This window comes from Cyprinodon tularosa, unplaced genomic scaffold (genome assembly GCF_016077235.1).
Source record: "Cyprinodon tularosa strain WSP-4 unplaced genomic scaffold, ASM1607723v1 ctg70, whole genome shotgun sequence".
Lineage (NCBI taxonomy): Eukaryota > Metazoa > Chordata > Actinopteri > Cyprinodontiformes > Cyprinodontidae > Cyprinodon > Cyprinodon tularosa.
The window spans coordinates 3514604-3528722 of record NW_024039452.1 but is presented as its reverse complement, the minus strand read 5'-3'; the positions used below and the strand labels follow the sequence as shown (position 1 = coordinate 3528722).

General features: G+C 46.0%; 1 protein-coding gene across 1 annotated transcript; it reads left to right on the top strand.

Annotated features, from left to right (window-relative positions):
* The first annotated feature begins 198 nt into the window (after window positions 1-198).
* On the top strand, window positions 199-13057 carry ccdc96 (coiled-coil domain containing 96). Its single transcript, XM_038268426.1, has 3 exons — window positions 199-711; window positions 12215-12562; window positions 12626-13057. Exons 1-3 carry the CDS (start codon window positions 199-201, stop codon window positions 12959-12961), a joined length of 1197 nt encoding a protein of 398 aa, XP_038124354.1. The 3' UTR covers window positions 12962-13057.
* Window positions 13058-14119: the final 1062 nt, after the last annotated feature.

The window sequence follows — 14119 nt, the reverse complement described above, 5'->3', positions numbered from 1 at the left end:
ATGCGCCAGGCCGCCTCTGATTGGCTGCTGAGCTCAGTTTCCAGGACAACGGAAACTAAACGAATGCTGTTAGTATCCACAGAACTAACCTGTAGTTCCAGGCAGTTTAGCAGATTTTTTTTTTTTTTTATTGAGAAAGAAAACGAATTTTCTGAACTTAATGTTAGTAGAATTAAAAAAGAAAACGTCTCAGTAGAAATGGTATTTCCAGATCATAAAAAAGAACTTTCTAACAACAGGAAACTTATTAAAGAAGAAGGGGCCACCTGTGGGCTAGGGCAGAGCAGTGGCATTAAAAGCATCTCTGAACCACAGCAGAGTGTTTTAGAGACTAATGAGGAGGAATTACTGAGATTAAACCCTGAGACCCCAAAGAGAGAGAGTCCTGCACAGGAGGAGGAAGAATCATCTGCTGCAGCTTCAGTCCAGGATGAGGACCTCCAGCAGCTCCTGCAGGAGCTTACTGCAGAGAGAGAGGAGGCACACCAACTAAACAAGCAGCTGCAGCTGAGGCTGGTAGAGTACTTCCACAACGAACCCATTGATGGAGGCCGGCTTCAGAGAGGCAGGCCAGAGGAGGAGCAGCTACAGGAGTATGAGAAGAACATCCAGATCCTGTGTGAGCTGAAGCTGCAGCTCAGCACTGCTTCACAGGCAGCCCAGCAGGAGGCGGAGGAGCTGAGGTTACAGTCCCAAGAGAAGGTGGACAAGGTTGGTGTAAATGGGGGGCCAGAGGTGGCCATGGCCACCCTTAGCCAATCATTGGCCACCATTGTGGCCACCCCTACCATTTTATTTGCCCTCTAATACAGATGGTGGCAGCAGTGATACTCCAGGGTTTCTGAGGTTCATTAAAAATCATTAAAAGTTGTTAAGTTATTGTTTTTGAAATTAAGGCCTTAATTGGCATTAAAATTAATTAAATTTGATTATCTTGGCATTTAAAATGCTTTATTAAAGCTACAGTGTGTAACTTTTAGCGACATCTAGCGGTCAGACTGCAGACTGCAGCAACATGAACATCTCCCCTCCACCGCTTCTCCCCCCCAACAGTACGGCGAGCGTTACGGGACAAAATGTCTTCCACGACGTCCGCATCACCTACCTTCTCAAGTGATGAGGTTTGTTTACATAGATAATTTTACAGATAGTATTTCATTAGTCTGTGTAGGGTATAGATTTCATGTAGACTTTAGATAATAAATATACCCGTTATTTCTTCTACATCGTTCTGACGTTTTGGCGATCTCGCAATCGCTAGTTTGTTGGCTCTGCGCTGCCGTAGCGCAAAGATGTCTGCCTCCATGGCTGCGAGACCCGCTCCTATGTAATTATAAATAACGAATTCTAAGGCAACGCAAATATTAAGGTTAAGAGGCTGAGCTCATAGATTATGATAAATAACATAGTTATGTATAATATATTACATTTCTGACTGTATATCCCTGTAATTATTACACACTGTAGCTTTAAAAAAAAAAAGTTTATAAAAACAGTTTCGTCAGATATATTATATCAGATGTAACTGGTTCTGCGTGTTTGCGCGGAACTGCTTACGGTTGATCGTAAAGCCGCAAAGAAGCTTGAGGCGGAGAAGAAGCTTGAGAATGGGAAAATGCTAATTTCAACAAAAGCGACTGGAAAACGAGGAATTCGGGAAATGGCTGCAGCCTCTCGACGGCAAAGATGATGAAGGATTTTGCCGTGTGTAAATGTACATATGTATATTAGGGATGGGACGATTTATGAAAACCGTCCGAACCGTTCGGTGCTGTCATGCTCCAGGCCTGGGTTCAGGGATGGGTTGTCTCTCTCTCTCTCTCTTCTCTGCAGGGTGGACTGGCAGGTGCTCCTCATCACTGCTGATTTCAGCCCTTCTTAAGGAGCAGAGACCAGGAGGAGGGCGTCAGTTCTTTCTCGCTTCCAGCGTGGTACATGACCCAACAAAACTTTCCGAGTTTCATCCGAACCAGACCTGATATTTTGTCTCTGTCTTTTCCTCCTTAGAACCTGAAATCCAAGCCAGAGAAATCACAAGCCAGGGAGCTGGACTCCTCTGATCGCCTGCCTGTCCACCCTCAAAAACCATCTGCACAAGAGAGACTGAGGGAACCGCTGGATTGCACCGGACCACAGACTTCACCCCCCTGGCTCCGGGCAAGCCTCCCACTCTGTGAGTTTTGAGCTCTCCACATTCTTACTGCCACAGGCTGTTTCTGACCACCTCCTTCGCCCTCCAAGCAGGCCAGAAGATACCAAACCAGTCATCACCTGTCTACCAGCACTTTACAATAAACCAGTTAAAACTAACTGTCTGTCTCCGTGGTTGCTCTGATCCTGAGTCGTTCTTTTCTATCATGACAGAAAGAACTGACCAGCCTGACTCAGGGGCGCAACTTCGGAGCGCAGTTTCCCACCAGGGGTTATTGCTAGGACAGCATGAGGCTCTATTACAATCTATGAGCCAACAGCAGGCACAACTTTGTCAAGCCATGATTTTACTGACTCACAAGATTCAGGACCTAAGAGGACAATTAAGCATGAATCAACCTACCTCTCCTTCTCCCCCAGCTGTCCAACCTCCCGCTGATATCGCGCCGCCTTCGACCTCTGGTGTCGGGGTGTCCGCGCCTTCTCCAGAACCTTTCTTTGGTGACTGAGTAAGTCCAGGGGTTTCTTATTGCAGTGCTCCTTAGTCTTCTGTCGTTCCCCCCAGTCTTTTCCAGATGACGCTGGGAGGATTTCCTATGTTGTCTGTCTCCTCAGAGATAGAGCCTTGAGTTGGGCGGAGTCATTTATTGATGAAACGAGCATCCTCAGTCTTAGTTATGCTGACTTCCTCGCTCGGTTCAAAAGAACGTTCTCCTCCTCGTTAAGCGAGGAGGAGGCTGCTAAGAGACTGTGGTCTCTGAAACAGGGAGGCCGCTCGGTAGCCGACTTTGCGGTCGAGTTCCGGACCCTGGCTTCTCAGACAGGTTGGAACGCCCTAGCTCTTAAAGCGGCGTTTCTTAATGGACTCACCGAAAAATTAAAAGATGAATTAGCCACCCGAGACAAACCATCAGACCTAGAGGAACTGATCGGTCTAGCCATTCGGGTGGACGATCGGCTCCGTGAAAGAGCCCGTGAGAGACGGGGACAGGACCCTCTTCCAGCTCGACGCCTCGCCCCTCCCTCCTCGGTCACGCCTCCTAGTTACCGTTCGGCTCTCCCAGAGAGCCAACCGTTGGACGAACCCGTGCAACTAGGCAGGGCTCACCTGTCCCCGGAAGAAAGAGACAGGCGTATGAGGGCTAAACAGTGCCTCTACTGTGGCACCTCTGGGCATTTTCGTTTTGACTGTCCCGTCCGCCCAAAAGATCCAGCCCGCCAGTAGTCCAGGGGATACTGGCGGGCGCGTGTTCTGAGACCCCCGCTCCCTGGTTTCTTTTACAATCTGTTATTTGTTTCCAAGAGTCACAACATCCGGTCTCAGCCCTCATAGATTCAGGCTCAGAGCAGAATCTTATTGATCCAGCCTTGGTTAACAGACTTCACATACCTGTTCGTTTGTTACCATCTCCAGTCTCAGTAGTTGCTTTGGACGGCAGCCCCCTAGTCACCATTACCCATCAGACACTTCCCCTTAAATTCATTTCTTCTGGTAATCATCATGAAGACCTCTCTTTTTTTGTATTTCCCACCAAACACTCTCCTGTTGTTTTGGGCTATTCGTGGTTGGCAGCCCATAACCCTCTAATTAATTGGAGGGAGTCACGAATTGAAACATGGAGCACCAGTTGTCTGGCTTCGTGTCTGCAGTCAGCCCTTCCCCGTTCTTCAATAGACCCTGTTTCCCCAGAGGTTCCTCCTGATCTGTCCCAAGTTCCATCTGATTATCTTTACCTCCGGCGTGTGTTTAGCAAGGATCTAGCTCTAAGCCTCCCCCCTCATCGTCCCTACGATTGTTCAATCGATCTCCTCCCAGGGGCTCCCCTGCCGTCAGCCCGTCTTTATAAACTGTCTCATTCTGAACAGGGAGCTATGGAGAGATATATAGCAGAGTCACTGAAAGCGGGCATTATTCGTCCATCATCTTCCCCTGTTGGGGCAGGTTTTTTCTTTGTCCAAAAGAAAGATAAAACACTACGTCCCTGCATAGATTACAGAGGCCTCAATCAGATAACTATCAAAAACAAATATTCCTTACCCCTTCTGGCTTCAGCCTTTGATACAGTACGTGGAGCCACAATCTTCACCAAACTGGACCTCCGCAACGCTTATCATCTGGTCCGTATCAGGGAGGGAGATGAGTGGAAGACGGCTTTCAAGACACCGATAGGCCACTTCGAGTATCTGGTCATGCCTTTCGGCCTAACTAATGCCCCAGCTGTCTTCCAAGCCCTCATAAATTATGTACTCAGAGACTTCATTAATCATTTTGTGTTTGTCTACATAGACGACATCCTCATTTTCTCTAGAGACCCCAAACAACATCGGCAGCACGTCCGCCAGGTCCTCCAGCGGCTCCTAGAGAACCGTTTATTTGTCAAGGCAGAAAAATGTGAGTTCCACCGTGAGTCCATAAGTTTCCTCGGCTTCATCTTTGAGGGTGGACAGGTGAAGACGGATCCAGCCAAAGTCAAAGCTGTGGTCGACTGGCCCACACCCAGGACCCGAAAGGACCTCCAACGCTTCCTTGGGTTTGCCAATTTCTACAGAGTGTTTATCAAGGACTATAGTGTCATTGCCTCGCCCCTCTCAGCCCTCACTTCCACCAAGACAATCTTTACTTGGTCTCCTGGAGCCGATCAGGCTTTTCGTTTCCTCAAGGAGAGGTTCACAAAAGCCCCCATCCTGGTTTACCCTGATCCTTTGGCCCAGTTCACCATGGAGGTCGATGCCTCGGATACCGGGGTCGGGGCCATCCTGTCCCAGATGTCTGTCTCTGATGGCAAGCTCCATCCCTGTGCTTTCTTTTCTAGGCGTTTCACTCCAGCCGAGAAAAACTACGATGTGGGAGATCGTAAGCTGCTGGCCATTAAACTGGCTCTGGAGGAGTGGCGCCACTGGTTGGAGGGGACAGAGTTGCCAATTATTATCTGGACAGATCATAAGAACCTTTCCTACATCCAGTCTGCTAAACGCCTGAACTCTCGTCAGAGCCGTTGGGCACTTTTTCTTTCACGTTTCCATTTTACCATCACCTACCGCCCTGGCTCCAAAAACGTTAAACCAGACGCACTGTCCCGACTGTTTCCTGCCGCCCCTGATTCCACTGATCCAGAGACCATCATCCCCAAATCCTGCGTCATTGGGGCGATCGCCTGGGGATTGGAGAAACAGATTCAACGGGCGCTGGAGAATGAACCTGATCCTGGAGGCGGCCCTCCCCGCCGACTCTATGTCCCTTCTGCTGTCCGTTCCCAGGTAATCCGCTGGGGGCATTCATCTAGGTTCTCTGGTCACCCTGGCTCCAGTCGCACCATTGCCTTCATCAGACGATATTTCTGGTGGCCGTCCCTAAACAGGGATGTTTTTGAGTTTGTTTCTGCCTGTCCTGTCTGTGCCCGCAACAAATGTTCCAGCAGACCACCTTCTGGCCTCCTCCAACCGCTACCCACACCTAGTCGTCCGTGGTCACACATAGCCCTGGATTTCGTCACTGGTCTACCCCCATCCAATCACAAGACGGTCATCCTCACCGTCATCGACAGGTTCTCCAAGGCATGCCATCTGATACCACTGAACATACTTCCATCTGCTCACCAGACTGCCAGACTTTTGTTCGACCATGTGTTTAGACTCCATGGCTTGCCGACGGAAATTGTGTCTGACGGTGGCCCACAGTTTGTTTCCCAAGTTTGGCGTCGTTTCTGTCAGTGCCTGGGGGCTAAGGTCTCACTTACATCTGGATTCCATCCCCAGTCTAATGGTCAGTGCGAAAGGCTGAATCAAGAGTTGGAGAACACCCTCCGTTGTGTCTGCTCCCACAACCCCTCCTCCTGGAGTCAGCTCCTTGCATGGGTGGAGTACTCACATAACTCGCACATTTCAGCAGCCACTGGATTGTCCCCCTCTGAGGCATCCCTAGGTTATCAGCCCACACTCCTTCCCTCTTCCTTCCCTGATCCAACCTTTCCATCCGTCAGGTCATACCTTCAGCAGTGCCGCAAAGTCTGGGATCAGACCAAAGCCGCCCTTTAATGTACCTCCATTCGAAACAAGAAGTTTGCTGACCGCAAACGCATCCCGGCGCCTATCTATTTCCCTGGACAAGAGGTGTGGTTGTCTTCTAGGAATTTTCCCCTAAAGGCTGTGTCAAAGAAACTGGCCCCTAAGTTCCTCGGTCCTTTTAAGATCGCCCGCATCATCAGTCCTACAGCAGTCCGGCTCAGGCTTCCGCCTCACCTTCGTGTACACCCTACTTTTCATGTGTCTCAAATTAGACCTGTCACCTCTAGCCCGTTATGCCCTCCTTCCAGACCCCCTCCACCCGCCCGGATTGTGGATGGTCACCCTGCCTTCACGGTTCGACGCATAGTGGCTTCTAGGCGTCGTGGCCGCGGCTTCCAGTTTCTGGTGGATTGGGCGGGGTACGGCCCTGAGGAGCGGTCCTGGGTTCCTCGTTCGTTCATTTTGGATCCCGGCCTCATCTCAGCCTTCGAGGCCTCCTCCACTGGACGGCCGCCAGGGGGCGTCCGTTAGAGGGGGGGTGCTGTCATGCTCCAGGCCTGGGTTCAGGGATGGGTTGTCTCTCTCTCTCTCTCTTCTCTGCAGGGTGGACTGGCAGGTGCTCCTCATCACTGCTGATTTCAGCCCTTCTTAAGGAGCAGAGACCAGGAGGAGGGCGTCAGTTCTTTCTCGCTTCCAGCGTGGTACATGACCCAACAAAACTTTCCGAGTTTCATCCGAACCAGACCTGATATTTTGTCTCTGTCTTTTCCTCCTTAGAACCTGAAACCCAAGCCAGAGAAATCACAAGCCAGGGAGCTGGACTCCTCTGATCGCCTGCCTGTCCACCCTCAAAAACCATCTGCACAAGAGAGACTGAGGGAACTGCTGGATTGCACCGGACCACAGACTTCACCCCCCTGGCTCCGGGCAAGCCTCCCACTCTGTGAGTTTTGAGCTCTCCACATTCTTACTGCCACAGGCTGTTTCTGACCACCTCCTTCGCCCTCCAAGCAGGCCAGAAGATACCAAACCAGTCATCACCTGTCTACCAGCACTTTACAATAAACCAGTTAAAACTAACTGTCTGTCTCCGTGGTTGCTCTGATCCTGAGTCGTTCTTTTCTATCATGACAGGTTCGACTGTCTCGGTTCGATTCGCGTGTGTTTCGTTCGGTTCATGCGCTGCTCCTTTTTCTCATAGGCGAAGGGTTTACACTCCAGAGCAGAAGGTGGCGGTACTGCGACCAAAGCCAACCGCCAGTAGTAAACAAGAAGAAGAAGAAGCGAAGCAGCGTAGCCGGGTGTAGCAGAAAAAAAATCTGTTGTTGTGGAGAATTGTGTCGGAATAGCAAGTGGGAAAGAACTGGAGTTGGAAGAAGCGCCAGCAGCACTTTATAGGTCTGCTGTATGGGACCACTTTGCATTTAGAGTGACCTACGATGACGGCGGAAAGAAAGTTGTGGATAAAAGTGCAACAGTGTGCAAGCATTGTGGAACACGTTTTGTTTATGCTAACAGCAACACGACCAACATGTCATGCTAACCCCGAAATCCCACATACTCCATCAGCGCTCCGCCCCGCTGAGCTCCAGACCGCCTGCACAAAACAAAGCCTACAGCCTCCACTGTGGCTCCCGTCCGCTCTGCTCTGAGTTCCTTGGAGATCGTAGAGAGCATGCGCCAGATGGTTAAATTCAAAGCAGCAAAACATGCGGAAATGATCCAGGGTTTCCGCGGATCATTTAAAATAATTACAATCCATTATTTTTGGGGGGATTTTTTCATTAATTTCATAAATTTTTATGGGATTTCGGTGTAACAATCAACATATACCGAATCGAACCGAACCGAAAACCGATGACCACGAAACGGTGATTTGAACCGAACCGTGGATTTTCAAACAATTTTCTGTTTTTCTGAAAAGTCACACTTATTCAGCACCATATGTTGTGAAATGTCCTGTTTGGCAATGTTGCAATAAGAATAATTGTCTTGATGCCAAAAAGAGCCCAACAGATTTTACTTTCACAAGTGGAGCAGTATGTTGTTTCATGCATATAAATTGCTTTATTATAATTATGCAGGGAGCTTTACAGTTTATATGGACACTGCAATGTAAATAGAGCAGAAAAACAGAAGAAGAAAAAGGGAGAAAGAAAAAAAAAAGAGAAAAGATGAAAGAAAGAGGAGATAGAAAGGAGACACTGACAAAACATTGGAATAGAAAAGTTTTTTAAAGAAAGCAGCACATACCAGGGTTAGAATGAAATGAAAGTGGTCTCTAGTTTGAATATTTTTTATCTTTTATAAGTGATAAGTGTAATAATGCTACTGAAATGAAATTCTCATCTATTTTTAAAAACTTTGCACTTCTTTCCAGCTCCTCAGCAGAGTTGCCGAGATCCGTTTCTAAGCTGTAGTTGAGAAATCCGAGCGGTTCTCCTCGGTGTCCTGCAGGTGTCAGGGAGGCAATGGAGGACGGCAGCAACTACAAAGGAGTTCCTTGTTGGTCTAACTCTGCAGAATTTTAATGCAAACAAGCAGCTCTGATAGTTGTTTCAGATTTTAAAGCATGTGACAGGTGAATATTAGCCTTTAACCTACACAGATTTGGACTTTTTTATATAATAAATTAGGGAATATGTTTTCTAATGTTAAGCTTTTTTTTTGCATGAGGTAATTATATGCTGAAATAAAGCAGGAGGTAACGAAGGAGCAGGAGTTTGACTGATAAAGATTGACTGATAACGGCAAGGCAAGGCAAGGCAAATTTATTTGTATAGCACATTTCAGTACAAAGCAATGCAAATTGCTTTACTTGATTAAAATATAGGAAAATAAAACAGAATCAAAGCAAGAAGGAAAAAAAAAACATGCAGAAACAAGAAAGAACATTAAAAACAGTTGGACTAAAGAAAATAAAAAAGTTGAACTAATGATGTTTCAGTTGAAGACCTGAGTGGTCTGGAGGGTTGATACACTGATAGCAAGTCTGTGATGTATTTAGGTGCTAAGCCATTCACAGATTTATAGACTAACAGACGTATTTAGAGTCTATTCTCTGAGATAAAGGGTTCATACACTGCAAAAAACATCCTGAATTATGTCAGTTTTTCTTAAAATAAGTGCATTTGTTTTTTAATTGAGGAGGTAAGTGAGATGGGACAAGACAATTTACATTTAAAATAAGAAAAAAACAATTGCATTGACTTATTTCTAGTACATATTATGTAATTATCTTATTTTAAGAGTAAAAATACTCATTTCATTGGCAAATCATCTTATTTACCTACTCAAATTAAGGGTAAATACACAAATGTTGACTTATTCGGGGAGTGTTGGCTTAGTCGTTAGAGCAGTGAAGGTTGCAGGTAGCCGGTTCGACCCCCACAGCCTGCACTCTGGGTCCTGAGCAAGACCCTTAACCCCACACTGCTCCCTGGGCACCGCACAGTGGCAGCTCGCTGCTCCCCAAAGGGGATGTGTCAAATGCAGAGACTTAATTTCTCAATTGTGAGATCAATAAAGTTCCATTTCTTTTATTTCTGGATAGTTTTTGCGCTGTAGGCTGATGCTGATCATTTTGACACCAGTCTGACTTGGTGTGGCCCTTAGGGCCCTCAGTGTAATGGCAAAGAGGCTGGTTGATATACACTGAATTAATTTCAGAGGTTGTTAAAAAAATGCTTGGAGGCAATTTTTAATTCTGTTATACAGCTAAATAAACAATAAAAAAATACACGTTGAATGTGGTAGTTAATGATTTAATAAAAATTGTACTTTAATTTATTGGAATACCGTTTCCTGCAGTTGGACTTCCTTTAAAAGTTGGTTTTGTGGAGGCTCTAAACCTTTTAAATCAGAGCGGAGCCCACCTGGAAATGATTAAGCGCTCAGCAACATGTACCACCAATTTTTTTCAGCTCATTTGTTTCGGCTGATATTGCTTCCTCTTCTTCAACTTATTTAATAAAAATGAGATGTTACCAAAAGTTGTGCATTGTTGAATTTAAATGGCTAATAAATTCTTAGACTAAATCTAACAAAATGAAGCGGCAGTGCGTGCACTGTACGGTATCAAGGCATGGCTGCTGAATGCACTAATGTACTCTATCGGTGAATGCATGCATGTATCCACAGATACCGATATAAGAAAAGAAAAAAATGCGTGCATATCTACCTCTAGTTCACATCGGATTAATTTAGATAATTTGAAAGAGAGGCTGTATAAATCTGAGTGTTTACTTAGGGATGGATGATTTGTCAACATTAACACCAGTTTCGGTCCGATAAGTAAAACTGGGCCGATATTAAGGACAGATGCTTTTTTATTCAGTTTTGGTTTTATTTCAGAAAGGGGAGCGGCTGGTAATGTGCTCTTTTTCTTTTTATATGACAGCGAAATAGCAAAGGATTGTGGGTATTCATCTGAAGCAGAGATACAGGCCGTTTCTCAATATGCGTTCTTGAGCGTTCTCGTGTGCTCGTGATACGTCATCAGCCTCAGCCCGAGTACCGTTCCAATCCTCAAGAACGCCAGATCGAGAACGCCTAAAATCCCCGGAAGTTGTTCTCGCCCCGCTCTCTTTATCGAGCATGCATCAGAGCAGACTTGTGCGTTCTTCAGACTGACCGCTTCCCCAGAATGCACCGCGGCCGCAGCTTGATTCCAGACAGCGCTCACAGTGTTAAGTTAAACATTCCCTTTTCTGCTGCTGTTGTTCTTCAAAAGTACGTTTTGAAATCGTTTGAGGCAATAACATTATACATTTAAGCCTCTCTGTGTGGCCTGTTTACAGAGTTAGTGCGAAATAAAAAAAAAAAGTCAGGCATTGAGCGGACCAGAGTGACCAGCAGACCTCCGAGGGTAACCGCAGCCAGGGCTAAATTTACCCCGTCTGTAGTGCACTTCTCTCGGTCTAGTTTTGTGTGAACTACCGCTCGTTCTGATGGCGGTTTTTTGCGGTTCGGTAAATTTTTTTGTTTTATAAGCTTTAGAAATTAAAAATATTGTTTTCAACATGTTTTGTGTAGGGAATAAATAGTTTTGACTGTTAAAGAAATGCTAAAGAACGTTGCATGTGATGACGTCACAAGTACGCTTCTGCTCCAATACACATACGTGCTTGCGTGCTCGCGTTCTCGTCAAGTCCGCTCTTCCTGCGTTCTCGCCAAGAACGCGAGTACGTACTCGCGTTCTCGTGAATTGAGAAACGCCCGCAATGTCAGCGTGTGGTCGGTGTGTCAATGGTGTCAAAAGGTTAATCATGTATATGTGATGCAGTATTGCAAAATATCGGCTACCAGTCATGACAGTAAGATTTTCATATCAGTGCACCCACAGTTCTTAATAAATGTTGCTTTAGTTATACTTATGGTAGTGGCAGCCTATTGGTTAGTTCGAGCCCCACTCCCACAGACTGCCACTCTGTATCATGATGTTACAAAGTACTGACCCAAAAATGCAGATAACCGAACAGAGAGACCATGGAAAAGGTTTAACGGGTTTTATTGAAGTGGTAAAACAGGGGAAGAAGTGTTGCTCTGAACACTGCTCAACTGGAACTGTAAAGTGAGGGGAAGACACAGCGGTTAGTTCAGGCTCAGTGGGGAATTTGACTCGTGTAACTTGGAGAAGAGGTTTTGGAATAATCCCTTTCTCAGTGTGAAACTCAAACCTCCTGTTTGAACCCTAGCTCAGTTTGAAGCTCACTTGATCCTTCCAGGGTGTGAAGGTCCGAGAAATCCAGTTAGCAGGACGACTTCCTGCCGAGAGGCAAAGACAAAACAAAGTTAAACTCAGGTTGACAAAAACTCAGCTTGACTAGACTACCCTAAACTGGCAAACACTTTGGCGTCGAAATAGTGGCAGTCAGCAGCTTAAGAACACTATGTTTAATGAGGAAACCATCAGCAAGTGTGTGAGGAGGCGGACCAGAACCAGGCGCCTCCTGGTGGATGAAGGGAGACAAACACAAAGACAGTTTTGCTACCCAAATTGATACTCTTTAATTAAAAATTATTTTATTCAAATTAAATATTTCTTATGTGTTTTCAGGTTGAAGAAGAATGGGAGGCGTTCATGGCTCTAAAGCAGGATGTTGCTGTGAAAACGCTGAGCCGTCGCCTGGGGAAAGATCTGTCCCTTTCCAAGGTGCGGTCAGTCCTGCAAAGGGAGCGGCTCCGGGAGAATGAACTAACAAAGCTCCGTAGGAAGCACTTCAAGCTGAGATCCAGGATCTGCAGGCTGGAGGCTGAGCTCCACGAGGGGCGGGAGCGTGGGGAGGATTCCCTGCAGATCCAGTTTGAGCAGCTGCAGGCCAAGATGCTGGAGCAGAGGAAACAGGCTGAAAAGGAATGGGAAGAATCCCTGAAGCTGCAGAAGAAGATCGCCAGCTGCTTGGAGGTGAGCTGCATGCATTGGTTCAACATTTAAAACATTTAACCAGCGTAAGTCTGCTGTTTTTAGGTCCTGTCGAACATAAAAGAGAAGCTGTACTGGAGCCAGATGGAGGTCCAAGCCAAGCGAGAACAGCAGGCAGAGGTAGAGGCCATGGTGGCCGAGAAGAGGGTCCTCCTGATCCAAACCAAGCAGGCACGAAACCACCTACAGAGAGACAACCAGAGGCTGAAGGAGAGGCGTGGTCTCCTAGGAAACAGGGAGCTGCTATGGGATTTCGAGCAAACCTTGGACACCTCGGAGCGTTTGGAGAAGCAGCTGGAGAGTTTAAAGTCAGAACAAGCTGAGATTACCTTCAAATGCGGCAAAGCTCACACACAAGCCAGAAGGACCTTTAAAAAATAACATAAACCAGTTTTTATTCATAAAGATTATAATTATTTTAGGTGAAATACATGAACTTAGCCCAGGGGCAGATTTAGGAAATTTGGGGTCCCAGGAGAAGACAAAACATAAAACAGACCCATTCTACAGATAGAGAAATGTTAATAGAATAGACATCCATTATTTGTTCTAGGTTGTGTCCCTCTCTTCTTGTTTCTTTTCTTCTTGTTTTCCTCTCTGTTTTGTACTCAGCTGACTTTTCATTCTGTCTCAAAAGGAATGAAAGATTTTTTCCAAGCACTAAGCTCACTTAGCTGATTGCTCCTTCCTGTGTTTCCAAAAAGGCCAAAGTAAATAACCCAGTCCTTCTTTTCACTGTAGACAAGCCATGATCTGCTTATCTGTTCTCCATTTTTGATTTGGATGAAATAATAGCTGCATGAATCATGACAGCAGACAAGATAGAGCAGAGCAGGAGGCGGGGTTACCAATCTACTCGCTCTGGAGAGCAGAGTTCGCTGCTTTTAGATGTTGTCTCCAAAGTCTCCAGTAGCAGAAAAAAGATGCTAGATTTGGTACTAGGCGCTTTTTTGAAATCAAAGTGAACATGTGCAGCAAATGGACTGATCCAATATGGTGAAAACTGAAGGGGGGTAGGCTGAGACACACTTAACATTATAAGCTTTCTGATGGCATTTTAAGGAAAGTGCACAGATAAAGAATAGTTGTATTAACCATACATGTAAACACCCCCCCTGACTTTGCCTTCCTAATGCAGGGAGATTTTAATGAGCCAAACCAGACTCCCTTCCCCCTCAGTTTTGTGAACATTGGAGGCTAATTTAGCCATTGATAGAGGAACCTGACAGAAGAGCGGGAAAATGTAGAAACCCATAGAGGCCTACCCTCCTGAGGCATTCAGTCACATAAAGACACATTATGCAAAATTACCAGAAAAATCAATATTGCACCAGGCTTGTTTAAACTATGTTTTTAATGGGTTTTTCTATTTTGAAATATTAAACTTTTTGCATTGAATAGTCCCCGATCCGGCACTATACTGTAGGTATCGGTATTGGTGAGTACCAAAAAAAAGGACGCCGATACCATTTTGAGAGCTAAAGTTTATTCAACTATTGTCACCCATTCCAGGTAGGCAATAAAAAGTTCTACTGGATT